General features: G+C 46.9%; 1 protein-coding gene across 5 annotated transcripts in view; it reads left to right on the forward strand.

Moving 5' to 3' along the window:
- The window catches only part of Wdr20 (WD repeat domain 20), a 64,933-nt gene that overhangs the window by 35,923 nt on the left and 8,179 nt on the right, over positions 1 to 20,831 (forward strand). For 2 of the 5 annotated variants that reach the window (XM_028883804.2, XM_037210850.1), the window contains exons 2-4: positions 4,365 to 4,547; positions 16,548 to 17,807; positions 20,395 to 20,459. In XM_028883804.2, coding sequence (XP_028739637.1) covers positions 4,365 to 4,547; positions 16,548 to 17,807; positions 20,395 to 20,457 — 1,506 coding nt within the window. In that variant the 3' untranslated portion in view covers positions 20,458 to 20,459. Of the gene's footprint in view, positions 1 to 4,364; positions 4,548 to 16,547; positions 18,460 to 20,394; positions 20,460 to 20,831 lie in introns of those variants that run through there. The other 3 variants (XM_028883805.2, XM_037210851.1, XM_028883806.2) reach the window with 3 other exon arrangements.

Genomic DNA, 20,831 nt, shown 5'->3' on the forward strand with positions numbered 1-20,831 from the left:
AAGAAAGAAGGAAGGAAGGAAGGAACTGGTTCTGTTACAAATTTATGTTTAAAAGAGCTCAGACGATTGGTAATCATTAGGATGCAAGCTGAAAACTGAAAGCTGAGTTTGTAGAGTAGTGCAGAGTATGTATGTACCTTTTATACAGAAGTTCCACTCCTTAGGGAGTTGTTACTATAGTTTTGTTATAACAGTTAACATATAGAAATAATTCTGAAGCCGGGAGGTGGTGGCGCACGCCTTTAATCCCAGCACTCGGGAGGCAGAGCCAGGCGGATCTCTGTGAGTTCGAGGCCAGCCTGGGCTACCAAGTGAGTCCCAGGAAAGGCGCAAAGCTACACAGAGAAACCCTGTCTCGAAAAACTTAAAAAAAAAAAAAAATTCTGAGGGCTGGAGAGAAGGTTCAGTGGTTAAGAGCACTTGTTGCCTTTCCAGAGGACCCAGGTTTGATTCCATGGGGTTCACAATGACCGTACTTCCAGTCCCAGGGGATTTGATGCCTCTTATGGCCTCCACAGGCACAGATGTGGATATAGGCAAAACACCCATACACTTAAAATAAAAATAAAAATAAATAAAATCTTAAAAGTTCTGAAGCCATGCAAGGAATTAAGCATTTAGACCTTGTGGTGGGATTATTTACATCTTGGGAACTTGGATGAACTGAGGAGTACAGAGCGGGAGCCAGGAGAGCAGGTGGGTATTAAAAGTGACCAGCAGGATTCCTGAAGGGAGCCAACTAAGCTGCAAAGAGAGGCCCTTTTTAGCATGGTGGTGTGGAGAATAACTGAAGGTAGAGAAGAACACAGGATCTGAACCCTGCATCCCTTCATAGTTACCGCATCAGAGATGAAACGGGCAGTGGGCGTCAAGTTCCTGTGTGGTGCTCAGTAGACAGCTATTGCTTTGTGAGACAAGGAGTGGGCGTGGCAGCGAGGGGGGTCTTCATGCTTTGATAAACGGAGAAGAGGGAGCTAGCAAGCTCTGGACCTGAGATATGTGACTAGAATGGGGGGGTGGTGGTTACTGTCTGGGGAGGCAGGGCTTGGTCTCTGACGCTCAGGGACAGAAAAAGGCTGGCTGTCAAGAGGGAAGGTGCTCTGAGTCTCAGCCTGCCAAGTTCTAAGGTCTAGACTTTCTCCCTCCTGCCAGAAGCCTCGAGCTGGGAAGCCATCTGCTAGGGAGTCATGACCCCTGGAAGAAAGACAGAGGCTGGCTCAGGTAGTGACTGCTCTGTTAGAAGGGTGTGAGCTCCAAGTAGTGTCACACACCAAGTAGGGAGCAAGTAGGGCAGAAGTGTACCGAGCTAGTGGTTGATGGCCGAGAGAGGACGGGAGACAGCCGTGCTGTGTGAACCGACAGGCTTTTGTGTGTGGGATGGGTGCTCAGGGAGTCGGGAGCAAGTACCTCTGGGTCACTTGAGGCTTCCTAGTAATTCTGTTTGGTGAAGGCAGCATGTTGCCTGGTGTGCCTGCCATTAGGGAATGAGAAGGAGGACAGAAGAATAGCCTGAGGTGGAGAGGAAGTGTTGTAGGTCCAGCTGTGCTTTGGTGTGTCCCAGGGTGGTGGAAGTGGAAGGCCAACTTCAAAACTGTCTCATCTATCTTGCTTGTTTTTTGGTTTTTTTTTTAATGTGGGGAGTCGGGGTAGGTTGGTTTTGAGACGGGGATCTCACAATGTGACCCTGGCTGGTCTGGAACTCACTCTAGACCAGGCTGACCTAAAACTCACACATCTGCCTGCCACTGCACCTGGCCCAATTGTTATTGTTTGTTTGTTTGTTTGTTTGTTTGTTTTTCAAGGCAAGGTTTCTCTGTCTAGCCCCGGCTGTCCTAGAACTCAGTTTGTAGACCAGGTTGACCTCAAACTCAGATCTGCCTGCCTCTGTCTCCTAAGTGTTAGAATTAAAGGTGTGTGCTACCACTGCCTGACTTTTTTTTCCCCCTGCTTTTCAAGACAGGGTTTCTCTGTGTACCAAACAGCTCTGGCTGTCCTGGAACTCACTTTGTAGACCACGCTGGCCTTGAATTCACAAAGATCCACCTCCCTCTGCCTCCCAAGTGCTGGGATTAAAGCTGTGCACCACCACTCCCTAGCCAATTTTTGTTAATTAAAAAAAAAAAAAAAAAGAAGAAGAATTACTAGGAAAAGAAACTGGAAAGGACTGGAGAAATGAATCCGAGGTTAAAAGCGTTGGCTGCTCTTTGAGAGGACCTGGGTTTAGTCTCTAGCCCCGTATGGGGCACACAGCCACTGTGATGCCCTATCTGTCCCCCTCAGTCATGCCTGTGGTGACTGACATACATGAGGCAGACGTTTACACGTAAAATAGTTCTAAAAATAATTGAGTGAGTTCACTTCACAATGGAGTTGTAGTCTCTAGTTGCCAGGTGTATCTTATTTCTGCCCCTTTTCCTTCTGCTGCTCACTTCATTGTTCTGGGATGGCTTACTCTCCTTCCCTCAGCCTGTAGGGCCCAGCAGGAGCTCTCCCTCAAGCCTGTCTTGGGTCCTTCTGGATGCTTTCCGGGGCTGATCCTCCAGCTCTACCCAGCTGTCCGGAGCCCATCTCTGCACAGCAGATTCCCCTGCCTCCATTCTCCTTGTGGCAAGGCTAGCACCCCGTTTGTTTCGAATTAGTGTTCATCATCCATTTCAGTGCTGTTTCCTGTGCACACCCCTTGTTTTGTCCTCCAGACAGTCGCACAGTTGGTAGAACAGAATGTCTCATTTGTGGGTTTGGTTTTTTGATTTGTTTGTTTTTTGAGACAGGATCTCACTGGGTAGCCCTGGCTGCCTTGGAGCTTGCTGTAGACCAGGCTGTCCCTGAACTTAGAGATCTTGTCTGCCTTTGCCTCTCAAGTGCTCGGATTAAAGGTGAGCATCTCCTCTGTGTTTTAATAGAGGCGAAGCTGGGAGGGTGGCCTGCCTCCTTGTTGCCGGGCTCCAAGAACACACGGCCTCTCGGGTACTCACTCTGAAAGCTTCTGTGTCCAGCTTGCTCAAGGCCGCTCACAGTGTTGAAGTCCTCTTTTCTACTCAGTATTTGTTATTTGGGAATCAGACAGTCTAAGTCATCCAGTGTCACAGGCCCCTTTGGAGGAAAGTGGGGAACTGGAGTCTGTGGGTTTTCAGTAGTGTCTGTGGTGCAGAGAATGTGGTGAAGAACAGACGACAGGCAGAGTGACATGCCTGAGAGCGGTATTGTCTCCACCTGTGGTTTTATCTTTTGATTTACTTGAAATGTGTCTGTGTAGGAGTGTGTATGTGTGGTCATTAGACTTGGCAACAAGCACCTGTCCTCCTGAGCCGTCTCACTGGCCCTCCCCCTGTGATTTTCAAACATAGCAGGGGTGTGGCTGCTTTCGTTGAGCAGAAACAACCCAGCAGATTGCACTTACATGGGACATTTCTCCTCAAAGAAAATAAGCACCTTGGAAAGAAGGGAAACCCTGAGTTCAGCCCCTGTGACCCACATGGTGGAGGTAGAGCGCAGACTTCTACAGCTTGTCCGATGGCCTCCACGTGCTCCACATGGCACCTTTGTGTACATACACACAATAAATGTTAAAAAAAATTTAATGGGGGGTTGGGGACACACTGAAAAGTCACTATTTGCTTTTGACCTTAGAGTACATTGAATGTGTTTTCTCCCCATCTGCTTGTGGTCAACAGAACTAGGGTCCAAGTCCAGCTGTGACATTAGTTAGGCAGTATGGTGACTGCTCTCGATGTAGGTTGTTGCAGAACTACCGTAAGCAGGAGAGGTGATGGCAGCAGGGAGAGAAGCCTCCAGAGTGCTTCTCAGTGGTCACCGGGGAGGATTATACAACTACAACTTGTAGGCTACTCCCACCATTTCTAATGCACAGGGTCTGGAGTGGCGCTTGAGAATTTGCATCCTGAGTTTCCAGTAAGTGCTGCTGCCTGCCGGTCTGGACCTGTCTTTGAGTGCCGTTAGCTCCAGGTACTGAGCAGTGGCCTTCAGCTACTCTAGACACACCGAGTTGTGTGGACAGACTCACTCTGTTCGAATCCTTGGGATGCGTTTGGAAATAAGGAATTTAGAATCAAAGAGATTGTCCTTCTGAAGTTTGGGAGTCCTTGTCACACACATTTGAAGGAGGAAAAATTGTGGAAACAGAAGTTACAAATGAATATTTTGTAGATAGTCTAACAATATCTAGTTGACTACATATGTGAAATTGCTTTTATGAAATATGAAGTGAATTTAATTGGTCACAAATGAAGCAGTATTTTAAATAACTTTGTTTTTAAAGTTGAAGTTCATAATGGAATATGAAGTAGTTTAGTTTTCTCATCTCAATGTGCTGCTTACCGTGTGTATTTTTCTTCTTCCTCCAGGCTGCTGACTTGAGTAAACCAATAGATAAAAGGATATACAAAGGAACACAGCCTACCTGTCATGACTTCAACCACCTAACAGCCACAGCGGAGAGTGTCTCTCTCCTAGTGGGCTTTTCTGCAGGCCAAGTCCAGCTCATAGACCCCATCAAAAAAGAAACTAGCAAGCTGTTTAATGAGGAAGTAAGTAGCCCCCGCCTGAGCTGTTGAAGCCCTGGAAGAGTCTCTCTGTTCTTACTCAAGGGTGGCGGCCTTATTTTACATGTTGAGCTCAGTCGTTTTTTCAGCTGTCTTTATCTCGTATCATGCAAGTCTAAATGTTGGAGATCAGTGTCCTGAATTTGTTTTTTCCTCGAGGTCATTGTTTTGTGCATTTGTGCAGAGAATGACCAGCTATCTACACAGATACTTTTAACCCTTCTGCATGGGGCTGGGGAGATGGCTCAGAGAGTAAAGTGTTACTTTGGATTTCCAGCACCCATGTAAAAAGCCAGGCATGGCCAATGTGTCTTTAATCCCAGCCCTAGGAAGTGGAGCCTGAAGGGTTCCTGGGATTCACCACTCAGCTAGTCTAGACGACAGTCAGTGAGCTCCAAGAGACCCTGTTTCAAGAAAAAAAGATAAAGAACAATAGAGAAAGCTTCAGCATGTAGACCTCTGACCTCCACAGGTGTGTGCCTGCATGCCTGCACACACACACATCAGTTCTATAATGGAGACAAGCATATTGATAACTTGAGATGATTGTGATTTTTTTTTTTGTTTGTTTGTTTTGAGGCAGGGTCTTACTGTGTAGCCCTGGCTGTCCTGGAACTTATTATGTAGACCAAGCTGACCTGGAACTCAGAGATTCTTCTGCCTCTGCCTCCCCAGTGCTGGGATTAAAGGTGTGTGTCACTACACCTAGCTCTTGATATGTATATTTTAAGCAAGAAAATACAGAATTCCAGACATTCTTCACATCACAGGACAATTACATACGGATGGAATGATTTGGCGACATGCCCTAACGCTGCTTAAATTGCACCTTAAGCTTTTGTGTGTGCATTTGACAAGCATTTGGCTGAGGGGCAGTTCTCATGCTCCTGAAAACATTTCTTGTACAACTACCTTTGGCATGGTTTGGATTCCTGGAACCTAAAATTGAATCACAAGACACAGGTTTTGCCAGTGTTGTGTACACTGATGTATCTTCACTTTTCAGATTTCTGATGTATCTTCAGTTCCATTCAGGTAGGAACTTGAGCTGTCCAACCTACCTATTTAGGAACATGGCAGGATTTTTACATGGCAGACAGAAGTTGCCAAAAGGTTGTGTTTATTCAAGCCATTACAGTGGCTTATCACCTCCAAATATCACCACATATTTGAACTCTTTCTCTCCTGCGTCAGTGTGGCTTTCCTAGAGAACGGCAGAGATGAAGTAGACTTGAGGTGGACAATCTGGCTTCCAATCTCCACCTTGGTACTCAGCCCATGAAGAAGGGTTGTAATACATGGGCTTCGTGTCAGAAGGACATGTGGTTTGTACTGTAGCTTGATTTTAATATCATGTGCATGGAGCAGGAGCATGCTCTCAATTCTAATGTAAGAAGTACATTTTGGGAAGGGGGAAGAATAGCCCCAAACTTGACACAGAGCAGCCACAGTTCTGATTCTTTGTAGTTCTTATGGCATATGCTGTCTGCATATCCGGTACCATCCTGGGTCCTTTTGGATTTGCTAGGAAAAAACTTGCCCTCTGAATTGACAGCTGAAGAAAAAAACCATTTGACCCCATTTTCCTTTAAAAATCTTAATCAGAAAAGAATCTATCTACCCAGACATTTTACTAATACCATCAGAGGAAGTGATTTGTAAGTAGCTGGGTGATTTTACCTACCTACCTACTACCTATCTACCTTCCTTGTCTGTCTGTCTGTCTGTCTATCTATCGATCTATCTATTTATATCACCTACCTACCTACCTACCTACCTACCTACCTAGTCTGTCCGTCCGTCCGTCCATCCATCCATCCATCCATCTATCTATCTTGATGGGGACTGGAATAGATAGCAAGGTAGGAGGCACAGAGTTACTCTTCTCTGCACTGTTAACAGAATTAGAGTTGGAGTCATTATGGGACTTTGCTTGTGTTTGGGTAGAAGAGCGTGTGATGGACTGGGAATGGATTAAACCCTGTGCCAAGCTGTTGGTAAACAAGACCCAGAGGCAGTTCTGACTGAGGATGGCACAGAATGCCACTTAGAGAACAAGAAAGGTCTGTGTTGTGCTGGGGGAGGGTGGGGGAGTTAGAGCCCACATGGCTCTGATGGCCAGACTCCTTCTGCCGGTGATGGAGCTGCAGGATAGAAAGCAGATCCTCCCTCTTTATGATGTAAAGACAAGTTCCTGCCTACTCTTTGATTGCAGTTGGAAGTGGCTGTTCAGAATGCTAGGACTGGGCCTGCTTTAATGCCAGGTTGGCATTTGGAACTTGAGATTGAAACCGAGTGCCCTTTACAAGTCTTTGGTGGTGTGAATCCATTTCTCCCAGGCACAAGGCTGCACTTCTCAGAGTGACAGAAATGATGTAGAAAGATGTCCTCGTATTCACTCAGCATTGGTGTGAGATTTAGAGATTCCTGGTACTTGTACATAGGAGGGTAAAAGTTTGTTTTTCACTTTATGTATGAAGAAATCTGCAAAGAAATGCTAAGTGCTGTGTCCACATTAGGTAGCAGGTTCATAGGATTATCATGATAGAGCTGGAACCAGAAATGAATTCCAGAACTCTTCCTGGTTGTCAGCTCTGAGCCCCAGCAGGTGTAGTTGACTGTCCGACCTTGCCTTCTCAGCAGCTCAGTCGGTGAGGAGAGACGGGTGGAGTCCAAGCATGTGTTGTCACAGTCACAGCAGTGACGTACTGATGGGATACGTATTGCTTGTGTTCTTTTGGTGGTTGTTTTGAGATAGAATTTCATGTAAATCAAACTGGCCTAGAACTCACTTTGTAGACCAGGCTAGCCTTGAACTCATAAAGATCCATCTGCCTCTGCTTCCCAAGTGCTAGGATCAAAGGTGTGCATTACCACACCCAACATGTGTATTCTTTAATATGTCAAATAAAAATGTTTTAGATTAATTTTTTATTTTATTCATATAGATGTTTTGCCTACATTTATGTCTATGCACCACATTCATGCTTGGTGCCGAGGAAGTTATAAGAGGATGTCAGATCCCCTGGAACTGAAGTTATTAGCCACGATGTAGGTGCTGGGAATTGAACTGATTTTTGCAAGCTCTTAAACCACTGAGGCATATATCTCCTCCCTCCCCCATCCACTCTCCCCCCCACCCCCTCCACCGGTATTTTAAATTTTTCTTAAAAGTCAGATTTAGCTGGAAGCATGGGGTAGCTCACTGGGAGGCTGAGGCAGGAGGATCACTAGTTTGAAACCAGTCTGGGCTTCACAGAGATCCTGTGTCAAGAGAAAAAGAGGGATTTTTTTCTTTCTGAAAGAGAAAGATAGAAGTTAATTAAATCCAGAAGGGGTCTGAGAAGTACTGTCAGAGTCCAGCACTGATCTGGATCTGGAGGGCACTTGTAAGGGCAAGATGAGGGTAAGGATGCTTCTCAGACTGAAGAAAGGGAGTTAAGCATGGTGCTGTATGCCTGGAATCCCAGCACTGGGGAAGCCAGCCTGGGCTGCAGGACAAAGCCAGCCTGGGCTGCAGGACAAAGCCAGCCTGGGCTGCAGGACAAAGCCTTGTTTAAAAACAAACAAAGCAGAACAAAGAAGTTAGGAAGAACATCATTTGGCATTTTCTGGTACATCAAGTGACAACATCATCAAGCCACTGGGTGGAGCTGGTGGTAGTAGCAGAAGTCATCACCAGAAAGCGGGAGTTAAAACCAAATGATTCATGTTGTGTGGAGAAACTTGGACTTACCCTGACGACTGTGGGGGAGGTTTGGGCTTTTAGTCAAGGATCAGATGTGTTTGTTTAGAACTCGTGTCACTTTAGAAGGTGTATTGGAGTGAAGGAAGAGAGCGTGGAGGTAGCAAGAGCAGTGAGAATGCTCTAGTAAGTGTCCAGGTGAAAGTTGGGGGCTTGAACTAGACTTGTGACCACCTGCAGGACTGTGTCTGCAGCAGGTAAAACCTGCTTCATGTCACCCCTCTTAGAGGAGAGAGGTATAACCCGGACATCCTGGCCACAGATGGTGACCCACTGGGGTGTAAGAAGAAAGTGCAGACTGTTAAACTGGCAGATGAGAAGTTCTGTCAGAGGAAGTGGTGTGCTTCCTCTGATGAGGAGGGCACCAGAGTAAGGACTTGACAGGAGGCAGAGGCAGGCAGATTCTCTGAGGTCAAGGCCAGCCTGGTCTACAGATGGAGTTCCAGGACAGCCAAGGCTGCATAGAGAAACCCTGTCTTGGGGGGGGGAAGGGGAGGGAGAGAGAGAGAGATCCCAGAGGACAGCTTCTAGGTAGGGCAGTGTGAGGTGAGGAATGAGGATGGAGGGCCAGGTCCAGGCAGAGTTGTTTAGGAAGCCTGGGTGGTAGGATCCTGTGGAGAGAACAGATTGTCATGGGGTTGTTTTTTGGTTTTTGTTTGTTTGTTTGTTTTTGTTTTTGTTTTTTGGTGTGTCTTTTTCTCTGTGCACATGAGTGCAGTGCCTGATGAGGCCAGAAGAGGGCATCAAGTTCCCTGGAGCTGAGTTAGAGGCAGTTGTGAGCTGCCTGGCATGGGTTCTGGGAACTGATTTTGGGTCCTCTACACAAACAGTAGGGGCACTGAACTGCTGAGCTTACTCTGCAGCCCCAGGTGGGTATTCAGGGAACTTACTGTGCAGGGAGATGTTAACAAACCTGAAGGTACTAGCTGTCACTACATTTAGTGAGACTGGAAGTGGGGCAGGGCTCAGTAACAGAGGGAAAGATAGAGGCTGCAGTTTGTCTCTGGTTCATTTAAGGGATCTGCAGATGCTTGCAAGCGTGCATCTGAAGGGCATGTTGTTTGTTTATTGAGTAGGGAGACAGACAGGTAAGGGGACTCAGAAAGTGCAGGGGCAGTCGCCAGGCTGGACAACTTGAGTTCCATCCCTTCCACATGTGTGCCATGGCATGCACATATACACGCACGCACGCACGCACGCACGCACGCACACACTTCATCAATGAATGAATGAACGGATGGATGAATGAAATAAAAATTTTAAGGGATAAAAACTTGAAGTTGTCAGCATGTAATCATAGCCCTGAGATCCTAGGCAAGGGTCTATGGGGAGAGTATGCTAGAAACAAAAAAAGAGTGCCTGAGACTGAGCTGATTGTACTCCAAGGTTGTGGTCCAGTCATCCCATTCTTTAGAGCATCAGACAGCCAGTTAATGCCCCCAAACCAACACAGTTCAGTAGCACCTAAGAACACAGACCCTTACCTTTGAACAGACTAGGGGTCAGAACAACTCTCCAGCTGCAAATGGGAAGAACAGTGTCTGCATGGTTGCTGGTGGAGAGGGGGCAGTGAATTCAGGGGCAAGTAGTGAAGGGAGCTCATATGTGCTGGTCCAGTGTTGAGCTGTCTTCAGAGCAGTGAGAGGTCAAGGCTTCTCACTGGTGTGCGTGGTGTTGGAAGGAAAGGCTTTCTTGGGAGGCTAGACACTTTTGAAGGATAAACCTTTTTTTTTTTTTTTTTTTTTAATTTTGCAGGGTAGAAACACACTTTGCCTGTCAAAGCCATGTGGTCTCTTCCTTCCTCACTGGCTCCCTGTGCTTACCCGCCTGCCTACTCCATTCATGTGTACACACTTGCATACCCCCGTTTCTGATGTCTGGTACTGGTAGAACATGAAACTTCAGATGTATGAAGAAAATGGAATTATAACTTCTTCATATGCGCTGTAGATAAAGATAGATGAAATTTTTATGTCTGGAAGCAAGTATATTTTCAAAGGTGATTTTTTTTTGCCTGCAAATTAAAACTGAGAATTTTAAGTGCTTGTTTATAGAAAAATTGGAAAATAGAGAACAAAAAAGCCAAGAAAACATCACCTATAAATCCTAGTGCCTACTGCTGTCATATTCTGTCTCTCTCTCTGCCTGCCTTCTTTCCTTCCTTCTTTCCTTCCTTCTTTCCTTCCTTCTTTCCTTCCTTCTTTCCTTCCTTCCTTCCTTCCTTCCTTCCTTCCTTCCTTCCTTCCTTCCTTCCTTCCTCCCTCCCTCCCTCCCTCCCTCCCTCCCTCCCTCCCTCCCACACATACACTTAAGAAAAATAAATTTTTTTTTTTCCCCCGAGACAGGGTTTCTCTGTGTAGTTTTGGTGCCTGTCCTGGATCTTGCTTTGTAGACCAGGCTAGCCTCAAACTCACAGAGATCCACCTGACTCTGCCTCGCGAGTACTGCCCGTCTGAAAATGAACCTTTAAAGAAATCAAGTTTGGGGTGGACTGAGGGTGGAGTACACCCTTTTCTTGCAGAGGACCTGGGATGTGCGTTCTGTCAGTTTGGGTTGTGTTGCTTTAGGAAATGAGCAACAGTCACCTACTTCTTAAAGTGGGAACGTTGGTAAAAATAATATCTAATCCTTTCTTGGTGGCTTTGAAATACCCTTTTCTATATTTCCATGGGGAAGCTTCAGACTTCTCCAGTTATCTTTGTTACTTTTTTTAAAAGTGTTTTTACATTGTGACTTTCTAACAACTGTTATGTTTTTAAAATTGTTCTAGTATTTTTTATTACAAACCAAAATCTGTATTGTAAAATGCTTACCCACCCCCCATTTTTTTTCTGCTTGTCATGTTGCTAGAAGTAAGAAAAATAAAAAGGAAGTGCTTCAGAAAGTTTCAATTCAAATTAATTTGTCATTGACTCTTGGATGTAGCTGCAGATTTCCTTTCTTGTTCCCTTCTAACTAGTATGGTGGACCCAGAGACTCCTCTACTAATGCAGTGGGCACGATGTCTTTTTCTTACTTAGTGGCATTTTTTTCCTTGAGTTACTGTCTAGAGTGGACATGGTGATTCGACTTCTGAATTGGAAGAGGGGTGCCCCCTGGCTGAGTGTTCAAGGAGCCATGCAGACTTGGAGTCTCAGCTCTGCACCCCAGCCTTGACCCGGACCCCAAGTGTCAGTGTTGTGTTGTGCTTTGGCCATGAGTTGGGGTCTTGTTAGTTCACACAAGTGGTTTTAGGAATGGGCTCTGAGTCTTTTGGAAGCTGGCTCTGTCATGGAGAGCTCTGTGGTCACCATAGTAAAATGACAAGATGGCCTTGCTGTGCTCCCTCTGGGTAGATTTTTTCCAGAATTCTACACGCCACCTTGCTACACCATCTTTGTTGGAGCCCAGGATATCACAGGTTTTTGTTGCTTTCCATCTGCCTGACTTGATTTTCTGCTCATTTTTACTAGCTACAGATTGACCTTTCCAGCTGTCTCCCTGGCTGAATTTAGGGGTGTTTATGTACCTTCTACCCTCTCGTCACCCCACCCACACTACTGCCACCACTCACTGTTCCCAGACGCAGCACATTACCACTGGCTAGGTTGAAGACCTGTGGCCTCCTGACCTTGTTCTGTCACGTCTCGTTCTGGGGCCTCGACGCCCCGCTGTCTGCAGTGGCACTGTCAAGGGAAATGCACTCCAAGTTTCAAAGGGTGAAAAGGGGTGACCCTGTCCTAGGACCTCACAGCCCTGGGTCCCAGTTCACAGTTCTGTTCCAGGTGCTCGGCCTTTCCCAGTCCTGACTGCTCTGTGAGAGCCTTGGCCCTTTTTGCTCCTGCCTCACCCCCACCCCCTTGCAGTACGGCTTGGAGAAATAGGGGTTTCCGGGGTATCTTTTCAAAATGCTCGTCTAGATGAGGGTCTGCTCCAGTGAGAACTCAAAACCAACAGAGAGATCCCGCCCCCTACACTGGCTTCTAACATGAATTTATCATTTTGGTTTTGTTTGTATTTATTTATTTATTTATTTATTTATTTATTTATTTATGTTTTTTGAGACAGGGTTTCTCTGTAGCTTTGCGCCTTTCCTGGAACTCACTTGGTAGCCCAGGCTGGCCTCGAACTCACAGAGATCTGCCTGTCTCTGCCTCCCGAGTGCTGGGATTAAAGGTGTGCGCCACCACTGCCTGGCTGGTTGTTTATTTATTTATTTATTTATTTTTATCAAATGTTTTCTAAAAATAAAAATGTAACTTTCTTGGTGTAGAGGCTGGTCTGTGTAAGAAAATAAATAATTTTTTTGAGACATATGCTCCTAGCTGGCATGGTGTTCCCTATGTAGCCTAGCCACAATGTTCACCTTCTGTCTGTGTAAATTTTCATTCTTATATTTATTAAATATAATTTTTATTATATTTATTAAAATGTCCCAGGTGTTTCTGTTTCTTTATTTGGAAGATAGGCATAGGACAGTTGAAGGCAGGGGACCTCTGTTCAGGGAGTTGAATTCTCACTTGCTGTGGGGTCTGTTGCAGGGAAGCTTTGCTAGCGGGCATGGCAGGCTGGTATCCAGGCCGTGGGGTAGAAGACAGCCACCCCTTTGCAGCCACTCTCGGTAGCACACTGCTGCTGTCACGGGCTCTGGAGCTCCTGCATTTGCTCCCCCAGCTCTCCGTGTCTCCCCAGCACGCTTGGTACCCGCCTGACCTCACTCGGTGCCCAGCTGACCCCTGCAGATTGAGATGTTTTTCTTCGCTGTCCTCTTGGAAATGGAAATTGCCAGGGCATCCCATTCCCAGCACTTTGTTTTCCCTTCTTGGTAATTTTTTTTCTACACAGCATTTACTTCATCACACTACATGTACCATGTAGAAAGGGATGGTAGTTTTAATTGATGCTGTATAAAATGTCTGACTTATGGGATGCATTCAGTGCTGATTGAGTAAATGAATGGATGTGACTTCAGACAAGTTTGATGACCTCTGAACTTCTGTCTCTTCATGGGCCATACCTTCTGATGGGGAAAATAGGCTCTGGTGGGAGCATGAAATGTTAGTCTCTGTGGGAGGCAATTTGGCTGCACCTCTAGAAAGCTTACAAAGCTTATATCCATCCCTTTGATCTGTATGTGTACTGCTCATACTTGTGAAAACTGTCCTGGGCTCAAGGTCATTCATTCATCACTACATCAATGCTGGACAGTAGGGCTTGCAGCAGTCTGTCCGTGTGATTGAGTGCTTTGTAATTTCAGAGAAGAATGAGGATGCACAGGTTGCATCAGTGAAAGGGAAGCAGGTGGGTTGATCTGTTTGTGCTGTATTTGGCAGTTGTGTAAGCAGAAATTCTGGGTAGATGAGCTAATCCCAGTGACCGGGCCGCCGATCCTGAGTGCAGGAAAGGAGTCCAAGTGAGGCTTGCTTTCTGCTGTAGTCATGAGTGATGAGTGCTTTGACTGGGGAAGTGTTGGCAGCATTAGGGAGTGGTGTAAAGCCCCTTGCCAATTTCGCACCCAGAATAGATCCTCAGGTCGGAAGTGAGGCCTGCCCTCTTGCTGTGCCACCCGACTGAGACGGGTTCTCTTTTGGTTTTGGTCTGTCATTGCTTACACTGGTGTGCCCAGTCCCTAGGGCCAATGGTAAGGTCTGCATACTGCGGGCAGTTACAATACATGGTGGTGCAGGTTTTCTCGGTCGGCTGCATCCACAAATTGGCTTAGGGTGGTTAGAGTGCATATTTTAGTGAGTGACATTGCCCTGCAGTGCATCTGGTCACTGCTGTTTGTCCCTCCCCGTCACATAACAGCACTTTCTTTCTTGCCAGGATTACATTTTTTGAGCGCCAGTGGAATTTTTTTGTTGTACTTTTTTTAAGGTTGTAGGTAAAAATTTACCATACTAACCATACTACTAGAAGCTTTAAAATTTTTCACATGTGATAGAGCAATGGTGCTGGGGAAAACTGGGCTAGGATCAGGACAGCAGTCTGGCTCTAAACACAAGTGCAAGCCCACCTGGTATAGTCATGTCCCTGGGCTCAGAGTGAGTGAGTGCTGGAGCAGCCTGACCTAGTGGGCAGTTGGCAGCAAGCCTTCAAGCTCCTGTAGAGGCTGGAGGTCTCTTAATTCTGCACCCTCCTGACACCCTCTTCCCCCAAAGGCTATGATCTCGCTATGAAAATCACCTGACCCCTTGCTAAGAGACTTTGTAATTTATGAAAACATGAATGGTCTAATGGAAGTCATAAAGAGCAGTGGCAGGTGTGTAGACAGTTGACATGAACACAAGGCAGGTGCCTTCGATAGGCAGGTCACCAAGCAGGAAATGAGAATCAGGCAACGTGACAAACCGTGACTGTGTTCCCATGTGCGGTACTTGCTGGTCTGAGATGCCAGTCATGCTGTTAGGTGCCAGTAAGCAGGGATAGCTCGTGCTCTTGGCTCAAGCCCAAGAACTTGGAACTCCAGGCCTCCATACTGTGGGCACTCGGGCTCCCCCCCTGTGTTCCCCATCAGAGTATCTGTTAGCAGTCCATTCCTTCCGAGCTCTCATTTTTATGCAGTGAGCTTGCACGACTCATTTCTCTGCTGTCCTCTTCTTTATTGTTGTTATTACTGTTGTTGTAGCTAGTGCTGTATACGAAACCAGATCCTCATGCATGCTGCACCCAGCTTCCATTCTTTCTTTAAAAGTCAGATCATTTCATTTCTGTCATCTTCTGTAAAAGAATCAGTGTGCATGGCTGATGCATAGTCACCAAACCAATTGGGTAGCTGGCTGTAGCCCAAGTCCATACCAGTGTGCCCTGATGGCTCTCTGAGATTCATGGTGGGGAACCCCGACCAGTTAGGTAAAACGATAGCACTTAAGCCCTTGGAAGTGTCCCAGTAAAGAGTAAAGGAGTAATGGAGAGTGCCTGGCCGAAGGAGTCCAATGCAGATTGGGAATTTCTGGTGAGTTCTGTAGCCTATGGAGGGTGCGTCCTGATGAGCCCTAAGCAGGGTCTGCACAGACACACAGGGTACCCCTTCTGTACATCTGAGTGGCATTCATGTTGGCCTTTTGGTCAGTTGGTTTTAAAGATGAGACTGTATGCATGCAGTTAAAGAGGCAGCTAGGTCAGTGGACCGGAGATAAGCATGGACTAGATTGATAGTGATGGAGCACAGACTTCCGAGTTCACCTCCACCTTCCCAGAGAATCTGGGAGATGGGGGCTAAGATACTCAAAGGCCAGCTCTATGGAGTGAGTGAAGACACAGTAGTCCAGGGCTGTATCCTGCCCAGGAAGTGTGTTTTCAAGTCCTGTGTTCTGCTGGTTGCAGGCTGCAGGTGGTTTCCTACCCCGGAGCAGCCACAAAAAGGGGTAATGTAGTCATCCCATGGCCTGCAGTGGCAAAGGCAAAGAAAGCTAGGACTGAAACTTGTCCTGTGAGTCCTCATAGAGAGGAGGCCGCAGTAGCTGTAGCAAAACATTCAGTGGCTTCTACTGTAAGGGGCCAAGGGCTGTCTCACACCAGTGTGCCCAGGACCTGGGACCTGGGCACAGGATAGGCTCTCAGCAGAGATTTATCAAATGACTGACACCCTCAGGAAGACAGTGTCCCGACACCCAATTGCTGTCCTGGAATGCGGCCATGTGGTGATATTTTATTTGTGCATTAATAAATCAAGCTTGCCTGGAGATCAGGGGGAAAAGACCAGCCACTTTAAGTAAACAAAGAAGTCAGGCAGCCCACGCTCTTAATCCCTTAGCAGGCAGGATCTCTGTGTGTTCAAGACCACACTAGGGAACAGAACCAAGTGTGGTGAACTTTAATCTCAGTACCAACTATAGAAGTCTGGAGGTCTGTAGACAGTGACAGAGCCATGTAGGAAGAGGAAGTGAGGTAGCTGGGCTAAGAGAGCCAATGAGAGGGCAGAAAAGCAAGGCATATAAGCCTGGGTAGACAGGAAGTCATGCTTCTTGGAAGCTGCAGAGTTGGTGAGGTGAGGTTAGCTGTGGCTTTCTCTGATCTCTCTAAGGCTTTAACCCAAATTTCTGGCTCCGTGTTTTTTATTTAATAAGACCATTTAGAAATTAGGCTACAGGGCCACAAGCTCTTCGCTGGCCTGGCTGACACAGGATAAATGTGAGTGCCTGGATGGACGCTTCCCTTCTTGCCAAGAAGCAGACAGGTTTTTATTTTTATTTTTTTTTTCTGGAAAAGTAGACCTTGACTTCTCCATTGTGATAACTTGTTCTCCTTTGTCTTTACAGAGACTAATAGACAAGTCACGCGTAACCTGTGTCAAATGGGTTCCTGGTTCGGAAAGCCTTTTCCTAGTAGCCCATTCAAGTGGGAACATGTACTTATATAATGTGGAGCACACTTGTGGCACCACAGCCCCCCACTACCAGCTTCTGAAGCAGGGAGAGAGCTTTGCCGTGCACACTTGCAAGAGCAAATCCACGAGGAACCCTCTCCTTAAGTGGACGGTGGGCGAGGGGGCCCTCAACGAGTTTGCTTTCTCCCCAGATGGCAAGTTCTTAGCGTGTGTGAGCCAGGACGGGTTTCTGCGTGTGTTCAACTTTGACTCAGTGGAGCTGCACGGTACAATGAAAAGCTACTTTGGGGGCTTGCTTTGTGTGTGCTGGAGCCCAGATGGCAAGTACATTGTGACAGGTGGAGAGGACGACTTGGTGACAGTCTGGTCCTTTCTAGACTGCCGAGTAATAGCTAGGGGCCATGGGCACAAATCCTGGGTCAGTGTTGTAGCATTTGATCCCTATACTACTAGCGTAGAAGAAAGTGACCCTATGGAGTTTAGTGGCAGTGACGAGGACTTCCAGGACCTTCTTCATTTTGGCAGAGATCGAGCGAACAGTACACAGTCTAGGCTGTCCAAACGGAACTCTACAGACAGCCGTCCTGTAAGTGTTACCTATCGGTTTGGTTCAGTGGGTCAGGATACACAGCTGTGTTTATGGGACCTTACAGAAGACATCCTTTTCCCTCACCAACCCCTCTCAAGAGCAAGGACACATACAAATGTCATGAATGCCACAAGTCCGCCTGCCGGAAGCAATGGGAACAGTGTCACTACGCCTGGGAACTCTGTGCCCCCTCCATTGCCGCGGTCCAACAGCCTTCCACATTCGGCCGTCTCCAGTGCTGGGAGCAAAAGCAGCGTCATGGACGGGGCCATTGCCTCTGGGGTCAGCAAGTTTGCAACTCTGTCTCTGCATGACCGGAAGGAGAGACACCACGAGAAAGACCATAAACGAAATCATAGCATGGGACACATTTCCAGCAAGAGCAGTGACAAACTGAATCTAGTTACGAAAGCCAAAACGGACCCAGCTAAAACTCTGGGAACATCGCTGTGTCCTCGGATGGAAGATGTTCCCTTGTTAGAGCCGCTGATCTGTAAAAAGATAGCTCATGAAAGACTGACTGTATTGGTATTTCTTGAAGACTGTATAGTCACTGCTTGTCAGGAGGGATTTATTTGCACATGGGCAAGGCCTGGTAAAGTGGTAAGTTTTAACCCTTAATGCTGCACCAGATCTAGAACTTGACTAGGTAGTGATTTTTTTCTTGTGGGAGGGTGGGATGTACAATGACTGTGAATGACACTTGTTAATGTAAATCTAAATGCATCAGAGCCATAATTTTGGATACTGCATGCCATGTAATTCTGAATCATTTGATAATCCACCTTAGAGCATTTAAAAAATATATAATCAGACTAATTGCCAGCCAAGTCAGTCATCCCTCTGGGTATATAGAGTCCCAAAGTTAGCATTCCTGTATCAGACTATTCCAGTTATAGGGAAATCATGACAGTGTGGAGAAATAATGACATTAAAATGCTAAAGTCAAAATTTATGCTTTAACTGGGATATTTTTGCGCAACTACTCAACTAGATTGTTATACACCTGGTAAGTGTATGTTCAGTACAGATGGCCATTACTTATCATTTATAGTCCAACTTTTTATCTTAAATCATAAAATGTTTAGGAATCTATGAAATTTAACTTAGGAACAAAGCGTTCATCAGGGTTGATTGATATTATTTTTACATTGTCTGGCAATCCACAGAAAGAGAAGAGCCTTAATTTTTAAAACCCATTTTAGTCATTTTATGACAATTAAAATTGTTTAATAAACATCGTTTTTCAAAGAAGCAGTTTGTAGAACTCTGATTGCAATTGTGCACTAAACTCTCCACATGTTCCAGAGCCTGGACAGTTAAGGTGTGCTGTGGCCCAGGACGCTAGCTGCAGCTTTCGGAAGGGCCTCTTGCCACATCAGCTAAGACTTACATGTTAGATGTGCAGAGCTTGTGGGGTTTCTCCCCAACAGGGAAAAGAAGGTTCTGTCCGTTCTGTTGGTGGGGGCTTTGTTTTGTGGTCAGGAAGGTGGGTCTGGAAGTCAAGGGCAGGCTCCTCAGTTCAGCTGTGTGTGGACTACTGGGTTCTCCAGGCTGCAGGGCATTGCGGGGCGGGGCTCCCTTCCCCCATAGGGAGAGCACAAGGCACACACACACACACACACACACACACACACACACACACACACACACACACCCGTTATGTTCTTGGATGGCAGCTGTGAGTCCAGGAGGGCTCTGGAGACAGATGCTGGGGCAGGACCCAGATCCAGCCCTGAGTGCCTCCCTTGGGGCCCTGGTGGCCCGTGTCCCCTCCAGAGCAGTGCTGTGTGGACTGCCCCTGTGGCAGGACAGTGGCGGGGATTGAAGTTCGCTTCCAACTCCTTAGGTCCTGCTCAGTTGCTCAGGGAATTTCTTTCACGCTCTAGTTTTCACAGTAGAGGGTAGTTCTTTGAGCTGGGTATTTTGTGTCAAAATGATAAGTTATTTTATTTATTAATTTATTTAGAACATTTAGGATTGTTTTTCTGTCGTACGTACACCTTTGTAATGAACTATAGCAGGAAGGATCATTTGTATTGGCTTGAGTAGTGAATATGGCTCAATAACAAAGATTTGGTGGTTTTTATGTCTCCGCAGTGTCAAAACTCTGGTAGACAGCAGCCAGCTACCTGGCTTCACTCTCCAGAACGCCAGGCCAGGTCCCAGGCCCCTTCCCATGCTCCAGCTTGTTCATGGCTGGAGCCGTGCCCCCCATCTCTATCTTCTTCCTCCTTGAAGGTGGCTTCTGTTTAATGTGGCAGTCCATAAGATAACTCCACCCTCCAGGGTATCTCACCTGTGTGCCAAGGCATTTCACGTCCCTGAGCACCTCTTCACAAGGATGCTCATGTCCCATCTGTCTTGGAAATATACCCCTTAGTTCTTAGGGTTAACTGATCTGAGGTAGCCAAGACTGCCACCATGTAGACTGTCTGGACTTCAGAGGTCAAATTGGGCTGCCAGGTGGGCAGGTTAGAAATGAACACTCCATGCATAGTTTCCGAAATTCACTTTCAAATGCTTCTGAGGCATTGAGTATGCAGTTTCCAAATTCAGGACTTTGTGTTTGGCCTAAGTAGAGTGGCCAATCATAGGTAAGTAATATTTATGGTGGTCTCTCCGTTCTGAAGCCATCTTTGCTGGCAGGGGAGCCATCACGTGTGCTTGTGGACCCAGCACAGATAATGGGCACTTCTGGATCGATCTCCAGGACCAGTGGTTTCCCCAGCCCCATCTGCTGGGGCGCTGACAGGGCGACTTAAGAGTCACTTGCTGTTGGGAATTGGGAGAGCAGAACAAGAGGTGGATACTACTGTTCCTTTAAAGAAAACAAACAAAACAAAACACAGGCCTCCTATATTGTCCGATAGAGGCCTGTGAATTCTTTTCTGCATCCCCACGATAATGTCAGTTTGTGATTTGGGGTGTGGTCACAGTCTCTTCCAATTTCTGCTGCTAAGTGTAGTACCCTTAATGTCTACTCTGGAAACCCTGTTCAGGGCCCCTTGCTATGGCTTACTCTCCTGGGCTCCCCTGCCGGCTTCAGGGACTGGTAAGAGCCCAGGGTCAGCTCTAGAGGGGCTGTCTTAGCTGCATGATCTGGCCCAGGCTGGCCCCTGCATGCAGGGCAATGCTGCCCCATCCCACTCTGCCCCCCTGACTGACTCCTGCCCCCTTTCTTTGACAGCCGGCAGAGCAGTTCTGCAGGCAGGAGGACAGAGTGCCAGGTGTTCTCCAAGACCAGAACTAAAGGTGCGGCAGCTCCACAAGAGGGCGCTGGAGGGCGGGGGCTCCTTCCTCCTGTGCCCTGCAGACAGAGGCGGTGGGGTGTCATGGGCTTGGGTCACGGTTTCTGATCTCCAAAGAATGAGACATAGGGCCACCCTGCTTCCACAGTAGCCACAGGGCCACCCAGAGAAATTTGGGGAGCATGTTTTTAGTTTTCTCACCAAACTTTGAGCTTCCTCATCAAAACTTCCCTGTTTCTCGGTTGAGCATTTTCATAAGTAAGAATGTCTTTGATAACTAGCCCCGGCATAGAACAGCTTTTGGCCAGAGGCCCTTACAGACAGAAGTCAAGTCCACGTGGTGTTGCCCAGAGTCCCTACTGGGGCCAGTGAGGGC

The sequence above is a fragment of the Peromyscus leucopus genome, chromosome 14 (genome assembly GCF_004664715.2).
Source record: "Peromyscus leucopus breed LL Stock chromosome 14, UCI_PerLeu_2.1, whole genome shotgun sequence".
NCBI classification, from domain to species: Eukaryota; Metazoa; Chordata; class Mammalia; order Rodentia; family Cricetidae; genus Peromyscus; species Peromyscus leucopus.